The sequence below is a fragment of the Cebus imitator genome, unplaced genomic scaffold (assembly GCF_001604975.1).
Source record: "Cebus imitator isolate Cc_AM_T3 unplaced genomic scaffold, Cebus_imitator-1.0 Scaffold179, whole genome shotgun sequence".
Taxonomy (NCBI): domain Eukaryota; kingdom Metazoa; phylum Chordata; class Mammalia; order Primates; family Cebidae; genus Cebus; species Cebus imitator.
Window position 1 is genome coordinate 1,665,446 of NW_016107494.1, and position 14,564 is coordinate 1,680,009.

The 14,564-nt window shown below is 49.0% G+C and overlaps 2 protein-coding genes and 1 pseudogene across 7 annotated transcripts in view; 2 read left to right on the forward strand and 1 right to left on the reverse strand.

The window, feature by feature from the left end:
* Positions 1–14,564, reverse strand: part of SLC6A13 (solute carrier family 6 member 13) — a 49,484-nt gene that overhangs the window by 32,623 nt on the left and 2,297 nt on the right. For 3 of the 5 annotated variants that reach the window (XM_017545403.2, XM_017545402.2, XM_017545404.1), the window contains exon 2: positions 4,853–5,059. The exons of the other annotated variants lie outside the window; for them this stretch is intronic. In XM_017545403.2, the coding sequence (XP_017400892.1) occupies positions 4,853–5,054 (202 nt within the window). In that variant the 5' untranslated portion in view covers positions 5,055–5,059. The remainder of the gene's footprint in view (positions 1–4,852; positions 5,060–14,564) is intronic. 5 annotated transcript variants of the gene reach the window in all.
* Positions 4,010–8,471, forward strand: LOC108315828 (annotated as a pseudogene). Its single transcript, XR_005202927.1, has 2 exons — positions 4,010–4,104; positions 7,169–8,471. The product of XR_005202927.1 is annotated as a thioredoxin-related transmembrane protein 2-like (transcript).
* The window catches only part of LOC108315772 (sodium/potassium-transporting ATPase subunit beta-3-like), a 13,601-nt gene continuing 7,782 nt past the window's right edge, over positions 8,746–14,564 (forward strand). The window contains 2 exon segments of the mRNA XM_037744553.1: positions 8,746–8,839; positions 10,174–10,351. Of these exon segments, the coding sequence (XP_037600481.1) occupies positions 8,746–8,839; positions 10,174–10,351 (272 nt within the window).

A 14,564-nucleotide genomic window follows, 5' to 3' on the forward strand; every position in this document is an offset into this window, starting at 1 on the left:
GGGGTACTGGACGTCCTGAAGTGCCCGGGACCAGGGTACTGGACGTTCTGAAGTGCCCGGGACCGGGGTACTGGATGTCCTGAAGTGCCCAGGACCGGGGTATTGGAAGACCGAGGCTCTGAAGAGGAGCTGGAGGGGACAGGGAGGAAGAGAGGGCCTGTCCTCATAAAAGGTGGTGTCCAGCTGGTGTCCTGAGACTAGCAGAAAAATCAAAGGTTCTTGGCATAGGTAACTTCTGCCCCAGTGACATTTCAGCAACCTGGACTTAGAAATTAACTGACAATGTTGGCAGTTTTCTCGTCTGGGCTGAGATAGGCAGGAAGGTGATTTAAACTCCCTGCTGGCTATGGAGAGTCCCATCACCGGATCCTCTCCCGCCACCTTCTTCCCACATCATGCCTCCTGCGTTATCCAGCATCTCCTCGTCCCACGACTGGAGCTTCAGGTGGGCAGGCCCTAATAGAAAACCATATTTGCTTTCCCTCCTGGCAGGTGAGGGTGGAGGGCTGGAGGAGTAGTTCAAATGTACAGCTTCTTCAGCCGCCTCTCCAGCTCAGGGCCCCATCCCCGAGGCTGCCGCGACACTGGGCACACTGTTACTGCTACTCAGGACTCACAGGGGCCTCCCCCCGCCCAGGAGGGAAATACCCAAGGAAGGGGTAGATTTTACCTACTCCCACATTTTGCCCCAATAACCCACATTTACATTTTCAATTCTTTTCTCCCCATCTCCCTCATTATCTTCAATCCATTTTAATCAGTCATTGCCCCCAGCCCTCCACTGTTAACTGCTCTTCTCAAGGTCATCAATGACTTCCAAGCTGCTAAAACCAACAATCAATTTCCTTTCCTCATTTTCTTAACCTGTCTGCAGCCTTTGCTGTGGTTAATCTCTCCCTCCTCCCTGACATAATTGTATCACTTGGCTTTCCAAAGTCCTTCCTTCTCTCGCTTTTCATCCTACTTTACCAGCCTCTCATTTTCTGTCTCCTCTGCTGGTTTCTCGTCTTCCCCCAGACCCACCAAAGGTCCTTTCTTTCTTTTCTCATACCATCAAAATGCTAATGATGCCCAAATACACACCGCCAGCCAGATCTCCCTCACAAACTCCAAACTCACATGCTACCACCCGGTTGCAATTTCTGATTGAGCATCTAATAGAAACCTCAGCTCAACATTCCCAAAATCTACCCCCTTATTTTCCCTTCAAAACCTGCTCCTCTGGGGCTAGGCACAGTGGCTCATGCCTGTGCCTTTGGGAGGCTGAGGTGGGCAGATCACTTGAGGCCAGGAGTTTGAGACCAGCCTGGCCAACATGGTGAAACCCCGTCTCTATGTAAAAATAATAAAACAACCACAAAAAACCCTCGTGGCCTCTCACGGCTTCCACATCTCAGTAAATGGCAACTCCTTCCTTCCAGTCTCTTGGGTGAAAACTCTTGGTTTGTTTAGATGGGTGGTAGCAGTGGAGGGGCTGAGAAGTGATCGGGTCCTGCACATCTTGTGGGGGGACTCTAGTCCCAGGCATTCTGGGTGCTGAGTTACTCACTCTTCCAGCAGCCAGGGTCCAGGGAGCTTCCAGGACCTAGGTGTTTGGGTAAAGTCAGTAGTTACGAGAGCTGGAGAGAATTAAGGATGACTCCAAGATTTTTGCCTGATAACTGGTCACCTTCTGCCCCCACTCCCCTATACTGAGTTCTCAACGTAGCAGCTAGAGAGATTATTTTAAAATGTAAGATTACTGCTGCTCAAAACCCTGCCCTGTGTCTGAATGTCACTAGAGTAGAAGCCGAAGTCTGAGAGTGGCCAATCTGCCATCCCTGATCTGCCCCTCCCTGTCCCCAGCCCATTTGCTTCGCTGACCTCCCTTTCTATTCCCTCGCAGAGCTCCAGCCTTGAGTCCTCCCCAGACAAGCCAGCCAGGCTCCGGCTTTGTTTAAACCTCTGTTTCCTCTGCCTGGAGAAAAGCACTTTCCCCCTCCGCCCCACAGCACTCACATGGCCAGTTCTGTCACTCCTTTGCTCAAATGCTCTCAATGGCCACCCTTTTAAAAATTGCCACCACCCACACCCCACATTCCCTATCTCCTTTACCCAGCTCTCCTTGTTCTCTTCCTGTAGCACTCACTAATTCTGGAATGCCAACTAATTTACTTATTTATCCCATTTACTGTTTGGTTTTGGTCTCCCTCCTCTAGAATGTATGCCCTATGAGGACAGGGAATTGGTCTGTTTTGTTTCTAGATGTATCCCAGCCACCTGGAACGATTCCTGGCATATGCCACGTACTCAGTAAGTATTTGTTGGTGAACAATACAGTAAGGCTCAGGGCTTGGCTGGGTATGCAGCGAGGCAACTGACAGAGACTGGAAATTCAGTGGGATGAAGCAGGTGCTTGGGGGTAGACCAGCCACAGGTACTGGACAGCAGGGAGATTATTTACCTAGGAGATGATGGAGGTGGGCATCCCTCTCACTCACCTCCCTAAAAGCCTCCCTGTTGCTTCTGATCTCAGATGTGTTCTTTGGATCACTTTCTCAGCTTCCCTGCCTTTTGGCTGTGGTTTTCAGCTGTCCGTCTGTGTTCTACCTTAGCCTTGCCTCAGCCCTTTCCCTGCTCTGGAACTTGTTTCAAATTAGATCTACCAAATGTTGATGCTGGAGGAAACCAAAGAAGATGTCACTTATATTTTTAGTTTGGAGCTAAAATTGTGCTTTGAGGACTTCTTCATCCCTGAGCTTCTCACTAAACAAATACTACTACAGTCAAATTCCTTGATTACCCTCCCCTTTCCACCAAGCACAAAACAGCTACTTGGAGCTGTGAATTTAAAGAAAGGGCCCAGAAGTAGGATACACTACCGGAGGACAGCACACCCTGGAGTACCCCAGCATCCTCTCCAGGGCTGGCTCAGAACACTCTTCCCATGCCCAGGAGCCCAGGCCCTAACCTGAGAATAGTGAGTTCAAATAAAAGCACTAAACCAGGAGGAAAGGGGTGGAAGCGATCTACAGGGACTCCACTCTCCCCAGCCTTCTTCCCACATCAGCAGCAAAGGGTTCTCTCAGGAAGAGGCAAAGAGACAGGAAGATGACAAGATGAAGTTTAAAGGCGCATTCTCTGTAGGAGTTTGCTTTGCCTGGGAAATGAGAAGTTAACTGATGACAGAAAGGTTAAACTGCTGGGAACACCAAAAGAAAAAACAGAAAAGTAGGCAGGTCTAGGTTCCTCTACTGACCACACACATCCTTCATCGGCCCACTTCCCTCTGCAGAGGAGCCGTTTCACTAACCCAGCCGGTGGCCCTGGGTGACTCACGCCCTCCAGAGCAAACCTGGGCCCCTGCCTGCAGCTCCCCAGCCCCTCAGGACACTCCCCTCCAGCTGCTGTCATCCATCAGCAAACAGGGAAGAGGAGTGCTCAGGCCCTGCACTCGATAAGGGAAGAAGTCATGGGTAGGTGGTGTAAGGGTTAAGCAGAGAGAACTTGACTGGATGGCAGGACTCCCAAACCTGTCGGGACCCTCCACTGGAATCAGCGGGCTGGAAGGTAGGCTCTACCCACAGAGGAGACCTCAGCCGCCACCCTGCTGCCTCCACCTCCCCACACAGGACCCACATGAACAACCAAGGGCCATGAGTGCTCTTTTCCCATGCAAGACACAGTCAACACATTCCCAGGCCCACACAGACTCACCAAAGAGCCCTGGGACCCAAACATTGCCAGACAAAGGACTGGGGAGAGCCCCTTATCCCCCGCACTCCAGTCACTGCTCCCCTCCACTTTCCCCTGCCAGCCAGTGGTTTGCATTAGACCTGGAAGGCACTCACTCCCACCTCTTCGTGCCATTCCTGCTAATTCTCAGGCCAACCTTTACCCAATTCCAGAGAGGCTTGGGGAAAGCTGCTCACCTCCTAATCTCTCTACCACGTGAGGAGCTAAGCTGGTTACCAGGTTCCAGACCCAGAGTCCAAATGCCAGCTTAGTCCCCAAGTCTCCTGCTTTCGCCCTGGGCCGGCTCTGTCTCTCCTGATTCTCCAAAGGAAGGGTGCTCAGGCCTAAATTCCTAAACAAGCATGTGGAGCATCCAGCACTAGATAAAAAGTGAGTAGGGCTTCCCTCTTCCCTCACAGTGCAAACTGAGCAAAGTCCTGTGATTTCAGGCCACCGGCCAGAAATTCCTAGGAAGAAGGGGCACATCAGCCCATTCCCATCCTTCTGGAAACATTCAAGTTAACCTCCAACCCAGGGCCAATCCCCAATTGCCACAGACCTGGGACCCAGACTCCATGGGCCCAGGGCATCTCTTGTGTTCTCCCCAGCCCCAACCACTCCGCTCTGTATTGAAGGCTTTCTGTCTCTAAAATCATGGTGAGACTGAAGCTGGGTGCATTCAGCAGCTCCTACTCACCTGCAAAAGTGTAGGTGTTGCATTATAGGGCCTCAAGTCCTGTGGCCCATGAACTTGCCACTCCTCTCATCATTTTCCCTGGTGACCTACCTCTGTATTCCACATTCCTCCAGGCCCCATGCAGTCTCACTACAAAATCAGACCTGGGAGCCCCAACCCCATAAGCTTTACCCATCAGCAAGGGGATATTCCTAACCCACTGGCCGTCGTAGAAATCTTCTGCTCGTATTTCTACGATGCCATGTTAAAACAGAAAGAGCCCTGGGCCACTCACATAACCTCTCTTGGTCTTAGTCTCTTACAGAGAGTCCTTAATGACCTCTAAGTGTCCTTCTAACTCCAGAATTCTATGCATCTATGGAAGTCCCAGAGGGGCCGTAAGCCCAGAATATGAAAGTATCTTCCTTCCAGGAGTGGATGGGGTGGCATGAGGGCTCTCACCTCCCCCATTTTTGTAGCAGAGATAGGGAAACCTCCAGACGTTGCCTAAGCCAATGATCTCCCCGGCCACTGACAGCACAAACTCAATCTTGTTGTTCCAGTGCCCCCGCTCCAGGGTGCCATCTTCCTCCTTCTTTTCCATGACTGGATACGCTGGTTTTGTCTCTCCATTACTGGTTGTGCCTGAGACCCTGCTATCCATCCCACCTGGAAAACAAGTGGGATGCTCTGTTACTGTGGGGAACCCCAGAAGGAAAGCCCTCCTCCTCCTCCTTTTACCAACAAATCCTTAAGGGAATGAATGCACTGGAAGAGGTGAATTTCCACTCGCTTCCCTGTAGACCCAGGCCCTCTTTAGCATCTCTCACTGGTAAAACTGGGTGACAGCTGCTACTGAGAATATATATTCCTTTCCTGTTTCAGGAGGAAAGGGTTGGTGCTGAAGGACAGCCTTTGCTTCCACTATAAGGCCCTCTTGGGTTGAGGTTTGTGGACATGGAGGATCCTGTTGACGGGCCCCCGTGCTGTGTAAGTTCTCCCTGCCGCCCTGCGGTCAGCCTCGTCGGGATTCGCATGTGCTTCAGTTTCTTCACTCTGTATGCTGGGGAGCGCTGAAAGGATGGGATATTACATGTCCTCAAAGCCACCAATTTCCCTTGCAGGAATTTACCCTAAGGAAATAACTGTGACCGTGAGTGAAAGGTGTAGCATTAGGATATTTATTGTTTATAACAGTGAAAAATCAGAAAGTACATAAATGGTCAAAAATGATAGATATGTTGATAAATTATGGCACACTCACGTAATGGACATACGATCATTAAAACCTGTGTTACAGAAATAGGTATATCCACACAAAAGGAGGTTCACAATATATAGTAAAAGCAGTACATACAATATGATCACACTTGCAAATATTTTATAAAGTCTATGTAGGCATGGAATGATTGGGATGTCCACCAAAATATATTTCTCTTTCAGCAGTTGGATTATAGGAACATTGCCTTATCTATATTTTCTACATTTACATCAAAGAATATGTTTTACTTTTGTCATATAAAAATGAAAGCCAGCTTTTAAAAAAACCCGTCAAAGGATTGGGAGAGGTTGAGTGGAAAGAATTGTGAAGACGAGGTGATATGTTTTAGCACTCCTTCTATGTCTTTCTGAAATCAACATAAGGGAGGGATGAACCATGTGCTCTTTTTCTTTTCTGGTGATGACAAATGCAGGAGTCTGTGACGGTAGAGACGATGACATAAAAAGTCACAGTTTCAACCATTCACTGTCAGAAATGGCCCATTCCAGACCACTACTGGGAGTGAGGATGACTGGATGTGGCTCCCATTTAGTCAGCAACTACTATATACTGGGCATTTCACATACATTCATTTCACTCTCACTACAACCCTGAGATGTAAGCATTATTACCTCCACTTTATAAATGAGGAGGTTGCAGCTCAGAGAGGTTCAATAACGTGACGGCTGCTGCCATGTAGCTAGTAAATTGCACAGCCAGGACTTCCACCCACTCTGCCCCTGCTCCTTCAGCTCCATCCCTTTGACTACATTGGCTGCCTAGTTTCATTGACGTGTCTACTCTAAGCATCTTCTAATGACTCTGCCCTGATTTTGCACAGTGGCCTCTTTTCTGGAGAAGTAGGCAGATGGACTTTTTTCTAAGCTTCAAGCAAAGTTCATGTTAACAGAACTTTCTCAGCAGTAACTTCTTCTAGCCACAGACTCTCCTGTGGTTCGGACCCAGAAAGTTAGAAAGTCAGGGAACAGCAGGCATCTATGTTTATTTGATAAATTAGGGAATGAGCTCCAAAGATTGCGGACTGCAAAGGAGAAACCCAAGTAACTGGTTCCAAGAAGGCTCCTCGGTCCTTTTGGGAAGGTTGTCTGAGGTACTGATTGTGCTGGCCTCCCCTCCCTTTACCAGCTGATGGAACTCTCCCAGTGATGGAAGGCCTTTCCTTCTCCATCCTCCCAGACCCTACGAGAAACAGTAGCCTTCTTCTGGCTCCCTCAGCCTCATTAGAGCTGCTTCTCAGTGGTAACATGTTGTGTCTGAAAGGCCATGAGCTATAGAGAAGATGAGGCCAGGTTCAAACTTTAGTTTTTCTCATACCAATGCCTGACTTCAGGGAAATTAATGAATGACTCTGAGCCTTAGTTTGCTCATCTGTAAAAGTGGGGATGATAGATAGGGTATACTTAGATATAAGAATTAAATGAGGACATGTACATATATATACATATACATATGCACTTAATAGAATAACAGGTACTCAAATTTTCATTTTCTTTCAGTCCTGTCAAAGAGTTGATCATTGTCTGATTTCTCAGAGAAGAAGGACTTTGTTGCTACAATGCCAATGAGCCCCGGCCTTAACGGCCGGAAAGATGGTGGTCCTGGCACCTCTAATTGCTCTGGTGTATTCTGTGCCGCGACTTTCACGATGGCTGGCCCAACCTTACTACCTTCTGTTGGCCCTGCCCTCTGCTGCCTTCCTACTCATCAGGAAACTGCCACTGCTCTGCAATGGTCTGCCCACCCAACGCAAAGACGGCAACCCATGTGACTTTGACTGGAGAGAAGTGGAGATCCTGATGCTTCTCAGTGCCATTGTAATGATGAAGCACTGCAGATCCATCACCGTGGAGCAATAGATAGGCAACATTTTCATGTTTAGTAAAGTGGCCCATGCAGTTCTTTTCTTCCGCTTGGATATTCGCATGGGCCTTCTTTACATCACACTCTGCGTAGTGTTCCTGATGATGTGCAAACCCCTACTATATATGGGCCCTGAGAATATCAAGTACTTCAATGCTAAAACCATTGATGACGAACTAGAATGGGACAAGAGAGTCACTTGGATTGTGGAGTTCTTTGCCAATTGGCCTAATGACTGCCAATCATTTGCTCCTATCTATGCTGACCTCTCCCTCAAGTACAACTGTACTTGAGGGCTAAACTTTGGGAAGGTGGATGTTGGACGCTATGTTGATGTTAGTACACGGTACGAAGTGAGCGCATCACCCCTCACCAAACAACTCCCTACGCTGATCCTGTTCCAAGGTGGCAAGGAGGTAATGCAGCAGCCGCAGATTGGCAAGAAAGGACGAGCTGTCTCATGGACCTTCTCTGAGGAGAATGTGATCCGAGAATTTAACTTAAATGAGCTATGCCAGGGAGCCAAGAAGCTATCAAAGGCTGGAGACAATATCCCCAAGGAGCAGCCTGTGGCCCCAAGCCCCACCAGTGTGTCAGATGGGGAAAGCAAGAAGGACAAATAGGATCCTCACCTTGGCAGTGCTTCCTGTCCATTCCAGGCTCCTTCCATAACCACAAGCCTGAGGCTACAGCCTTTTATTTATGTTTTCCGTTTGGCTGTGACTGGGTGGGGCAGGGTGCGGCTTCTGATTTTTAAAGAGGCATCTGGGGAATTGTCAGGCACCCTACTAGAAAGCCTGCCATGCTGCGGGCAAACTGTTTCACTGGAGCAAGAAAGAGATCTCATATGGTGGAGGAGGACATGGTTGCCCTCCAACATTGGGCCAGTGTGTTAACTGCTTATCAATGATTCAGACATCTCCATGGTTTCTCCATGAAACTGTGGTTTTGAAGAGGGAGACCTAGGCATCTCAGATCAACTTCCAGTTTTCATATGTGATTCCTAATACTGTAAACCGAAACCTTTTCATATGTAATTCCTGAGACTGTAAACCAAAACCTTTTTGATATGCAATTCCTGAGACTGTAAACTGAGACCCTTTTCATATGTAAAGCTATAAACCTAAGATTCTTCCACGTGTAACATCTAAAGTATAAGCCTATATAAAGGCAGAACCTTCCTTTGTTAGGGGAGCTTGGCTGTTAGGCAACTATGCCACCTTGCTCCAGGCCGAATAAACCCTCCTTCCTCCTGGATTTGGTGTCTGAGAGATCTGTTTGCCGCAGCCGCTCCTGCTACATTTTTGGTGCGTCGGCCGGGAAGTGAGTCTCGGATAGCAGACGGTGGGAAAAAGTCTCTTAGGTGGTTTGCCTAGCCCCGTGGAGCATCCCTACAGGGGGACTCCTGCTCGCTGGGGTGATGCATTCTGAGAGCGCTCCTGGGCAGGTATTTGCCTGGTGGAAAAGCCTTGCCAGAGCGGAGCAGGGAGGCCCTGCAGTGCGGATCCACCCAGTGGCTGAACACCGAGGAGGAACGAGTATTTTGGGAAGTCCCGAACACTGAATTTGGTAAGATTGAACCCGGGAAAGTAGCCCACCCCATTTGGTTGGAAGCATGGCCCGATCACCCACGGGTGCCAGATTGACACTTTTGAAGGTAGCTCTCTCTGTAACTAACTTTGGAAGCTTTTTGCTTATGGTTTCGAATTGTAAGGAGAGCAATCGGATGTGCGTCTGTGTGTGTAGATGTGTCCAGCCGGACTCATCAGTCGTAAAAGGTATTGGGCCCATTAGGAAAAGCCTCATGACATGGGGGATGGGGAGTTGGGGGGGATAGCATGGGGAGAAATGCCAGTTATAGGTGAAGGGGAGGAAGGCAGCAAATCACACTGCCACGTGTGTATCTATGCAACAATCTTGCATGTTCTTCACATGTACCCCAAAACCTAAAATGCAGTTAAAAAAATGAAAAATAAACTAAAAAAAAAAAAGAATTAGAGACAGCCACATAAGGCTGAGTGAAGAAGCCTCTGGGCATTGTAAAAGGATTGAAGTGAACGTAAATCGGAGAGTGCTCTGTGCTGCGTCTTACTAGGTGGGAACAGGAACTGCTGTGAGTGAACTAACTCTCTCCTAACAGTGGGAATTGTTTCTTTGAAGTGTTAATAGGGTCACTCCCTTAGCAAGCCCACCCCTTTAGAAACCATGCTGAAAATTTTGAAGAAGGGATTTAGTGGGAGTTATAAAGTAACTATGACACCAGAGAAATTAAGGGCTTTATGTAGAGAAGAACGGCCAGCATTTGAGGTCAGTTGGCCCCCAGAGGGGACCCTAGACAGGTCCCTTGTCTCCAAAGTAAGGCATGAGGTTATATACGGTGAACTAGAACACCTCAATCAATTTCCATACATAGACTCGTGGTTGCAGTTAGTTTTAAACCCTCCAAAGTGGCTAAGAGAGCAGGCAGCGACTGTTTTAGTAGCCAAGGGACAGACTGCTAGAAACCACCATCCCCCTCACTGCTGAGAGATGGGGACTCCTAAGGTCCAGGCAGATTCAGAGGCAAGAACAACTCCTAAGGTTTTGGTCGACCCAGCAGCAGAAGAGTTTTTGTCGATAACACCTCCCCCTCCTCCTCAAGGACTCCCTGCCCCAGGGCTGGAAGCCTTGGCATCCCCACCAGAGCCGCACACCCCTAAATCCCCCAGACAAAAGAGAGTGTGGAAAAACTCCACCAATTGCTGCCCACTTCCTGGAGGAAACTCCCCCTCTGGCAGCCCGTCTGTGACCCAAGGCCGGGGTGCAGATGCCTTTAAGAGGTACATGGGAGTGGACGAGGATGGCCACGTGGTAGAAAGGCGTGTTTTCACATACCTACAGTTCACCTCGGCTGATTTTATCAATGGGAAAAGTAATAACCTGTCTTATACCAAGAAACCCCAAGCTCTCAATAATACTGCAAACTATTATTCAGACTCATAACCCCATTTGGGCTGATTGCCATCAGCTGCTTATGCATCTTTTTAACACAGATGAAAGGCAGAGAATACTCCAAGCCACTTCTAACTGGCTGGAGGAGCATGTTCCTGCAGATTACCAGAACCCCCAAGAGTATGTCAGGGTCCAGTTACCAGGAACTGACCCCCAGTGGGATCCAAACACCCTGGAGAGCATGCAAAGGCTAATCCGGTACAGAGAAGCCTTGCTGGAAGGATTTTAAAAAGGGGCCCAGAGAGTAACAAACAATAAAGTCTCTGAGGTTCTTCAAGGAAAAGAGGAAAGCCCTACCCAATTCTATGAAAGGCTGTGTGAAGCTTACCACATGTACACTCCTTTTGATCCTGAAAGTCCCGAAAACCAACATATGATAAATATGGCATAAGTTAGTCCATGTGCAGAAGACATTAGACGAAAATTGCAGAAACAGGCAGGATTTGCATGCATGAATACCTCACAGTTATTAGAAATAGCTAACCAGGTGTTTGCAAACTGAGAAACGGTGAGCCAGAAGGAAAATCGTAAAGAAAGGGAGCGCCAGGCTCAGCGGAATGCCGACTTGACAGCTGCCACGATTAAAGGAGCGCCCCCAAGAGGCCGGGAAGAGAGGGGTTCCTGGAAGGACTCCCAGTCTGCCCGTCCATGCCTACAACGCAACCAGTGCGCTTTTTGTCGGGAAATAGGACATTGGAAGGAAAAATGTCTACGGTTAATGGGAAAACAGGGAGACCCTGAGCAGGAGGCTTCAGACAAAAGCAAAGGGGCTCTGTTCAATCTAATGAAAGGACCATTGGACTGAAGGAGACCAGGCTCCATTGCTCCCAAGGAGCCCATGGTCAGGAAGACAGTAGGGGGCAAGGCCATTGACTTCCTCATCGACACAGGCGCTGAATATTCGGTGGTAACCACCCCGTGGCCCCCCCATCGAAGAATACAACCGACATTGTTGGAGCTACTGAGGTGTCAGAAAAACAATCCTTCTGTTTGCCTTGGACTTGTGAGCTGGGGGGCATGCAGTGATTCACCAGTTCTTATACATGCCTGATTGCCCTTTGCCCCTGCTAGGAAGGGATCAGCTCAGTAAGCTACGGGTGACCCTAACCTTCACAGAGAATGGCATCTTACTGTTGGCATTGCCTAAAACTGGGGTCATAGTGGCCCTCAGAGTGCCTCGTGAGGAAGAGTGGAGACTCTTCTTAACCAAACCAGACCAGGAAATAGAGCCTGAGTTAGCAAAACGATGGCCTAGGGTCTGGGCAGAGGACAATCCACCTGGGCTGGCAATTAACCAGGCCCCTGTACTCATTGAAGTAAAGCCTGGGGCTCAGCCAGTTAGACAAAAGCAGTATCTAGTTCCCCAAGAGGCGCTAGAAGGCATTCAGCTCCATCTAAAATGCTTAGAGGACTATGGAATTATAGTTCCTCGTCAGTCTCCATGGAACACCTCCCTCTTGCCTGTTCTCAAACCAGGGACCAACGACCACAGACCAGTACAAGACTTGTGCCTGGTCAATCAGGCCACAGTGACTTTGCACCCAACTGTGCCTAATCCATACGCACTGCTGGGATTATTGCCAGCAGAGGATGGTTGGTTCACCTGCTTGGACTTAAAGCATGCTTTCTTTAGCATCAGGCTGGCTTTTGAAAGTCAAAAACTATTTTGCATTTCAATGGGAGAAACGCAGAAGCAGGTGTAATCACTCAATACACCTGGACCCAGCTTCCCAGGGGCTCAAAAACCCTCTCATCGTCCTTGGGGAGGCATCAGCCTGTGACCACCTCCCAGAAGCTTCTTGCTTGCATGCTGCCCCGTATGCTGATAACCTTCTATTGGGACACCCCACGGCAGTCGGGTGCGCAAACAAATGCCTTACGTCAGCACCTGGAGGACTGTGGGTATAAAGTGTCTAAAAGGAAAGTCCAGCTTTGCCAAAAAGCAATGCAGTATCTGAGGCTCACCATCTGGAAGGGAACGCAGCCTAGAAGCAGAGAGGAAGCAAGCCGCTTGCAAAGTGACAGAACCTGAGACTAAAAGGCAGGTGAGAGAGCTCCTGGGAGCGGTGGGTTTTGTAAATTGTGGATTTCCCAACTTCACAGTACTAGCCAAACCCCTCTATAATGTGACAAAGGGTGGAGACAAGGAGCCCTTTGACTGGGGATCCCAGCAGCGCCAGGCCTATCAGGAACTGAAAATGAAACTAATGTCAGCTCCAGCTTTGGGGCTGCCTGATTTAACAAAGCCCTTCACATTATATGTGGCAGAAAGAGAAAAAGTGGCAGTTGGGGTCCTAGTCCAAACAGTAGGACTTTGGCCCAGGCCTGTAGCTTACCTCTCCAAGCAGCTGGACGAAGTTCCCAAAGGATGGCCCCCATGCTTAAGGGTCCTGGCAGCAACTGCTCTAATGAATACCAGAGGGCACCACTGGTTATCAAATGTTAGGCTGACCAAATACCAGGGCCTGCTATGTGAAAATCCCCGTATCACCATTGAAGTCTGCAACACCTTGAACCCCGCCACTTTGCTCCCAATGTCAGAGGGTCCGGTTGAACACAACTGTGCTGAAGTCCTGGACACAGTCTATTCCAGCAGGCCTGACTTCGGGACCAGCCATGGACAGTAGCAGACTGGGAATTGTATGTGGTTGGGAGCAGCTTTGTCAATCCATGAGGGGAAAGATGTGCAGGCTATGCCATGCTAACTCTGGACACTGCAATCGAGGCCAAATCCCTGCCTCAGGGCACCTCGGCTCAGAAGGCTGAACTCATTGCTTTAACTCAAGCCTTAGCGCTGAGTAAAGATAAGGTTGTAAACCTTACACCGACTCTGGATATGCCTTCCCGACTCTCCAAGGACATGGAGCACTGTACAAAGAGAGGGGCCTGTTAACTTCAAGGGGAAAGAAATAAAGTATCAGCATGAAATTTTGCGACTGCTAGAAGCAGTCTGGAAGCCCCGGAGGGTGGCGGTCGTGCATTGCCGAGGACATCAGCGGGCCCACACCTCCCGGGCCCTGGGAAATTCCCAAGCTGATTCAGCAGCTTGTAAGGCAGGATGTGCACCCTACTGAATAGCAGTTACAGCCCTGCTCATTCCCCAGATCCCTGATCTAATACCTACTTACTCTAAGGAGGAAAGAGACTTTCTCCAGACAGAAGGGGGCAACTGACTAAAGAAGAATGGATCAAACTGCCAGATGGAAGAATAGCAGTACCACAGCTGCTGGGGGCCGCAGTTTTACCAGCCGTACATGAGACCACTCATTTAGGTCAAGAGTCACTTGAAAGGATGCTGGGCCGGTACTTTTACATCTCACACTTAGCAGCCTTAACCGAAACTGTGGCACAGCGATGCATTACGTGTTGGCAGCACAACGCGAGGCAGGGTCCAACTGTTCCCCCTGGAATTCAAGCTTATGGGGCAGCTCCATTTGAAGATCTCCAGGTAGAATTTATTGACATGTCCAAGTGTGGGGGACATAAGTATTTGTTGGTCCTGGTGTGCATATACTCTGGATGGGACTGAAAGAGCCCATGAAGGAACCCGTGTGCTGCTTCGAAATCTTATCCCTAGGTTTGGACTGCCACTGAACATCGGAGCAGACAGTGGACCAGCATTTGTGGCAGATTTAGTCCAGAAAACAGCAACGACCTTGGGTATCACCTGGAAACTGCACGCTGCCTACCGACCTCAGAATTCCGGAAAAGTGGAAAAAATGAACCGGATCATCAAAAACAGCTTAGGGAAACGAGATTAGAGTGGGTGCAGGCACTTCCCTTGGGGTTATTCAAAATTAGAGGCACCCCCTTTAGGGAAAACAGGATATTCCCCTATGAAGTCTTATACCATAGGCCTCCTCCCTTACTCTGGGCACACCTAGAAACTCCTCGGGAGTGGGGAGAGATTGAGTTAGGATGCTAGTTACCAGCTCTAAGGAGAATCACTTAGGATACTTCAACCTGAGTAAATAACAAATGTCCTGTAAGCCTTTTTCTCCCCAGTTCACCCTTTCTCACTAGGTAATCACGTGTGGATAA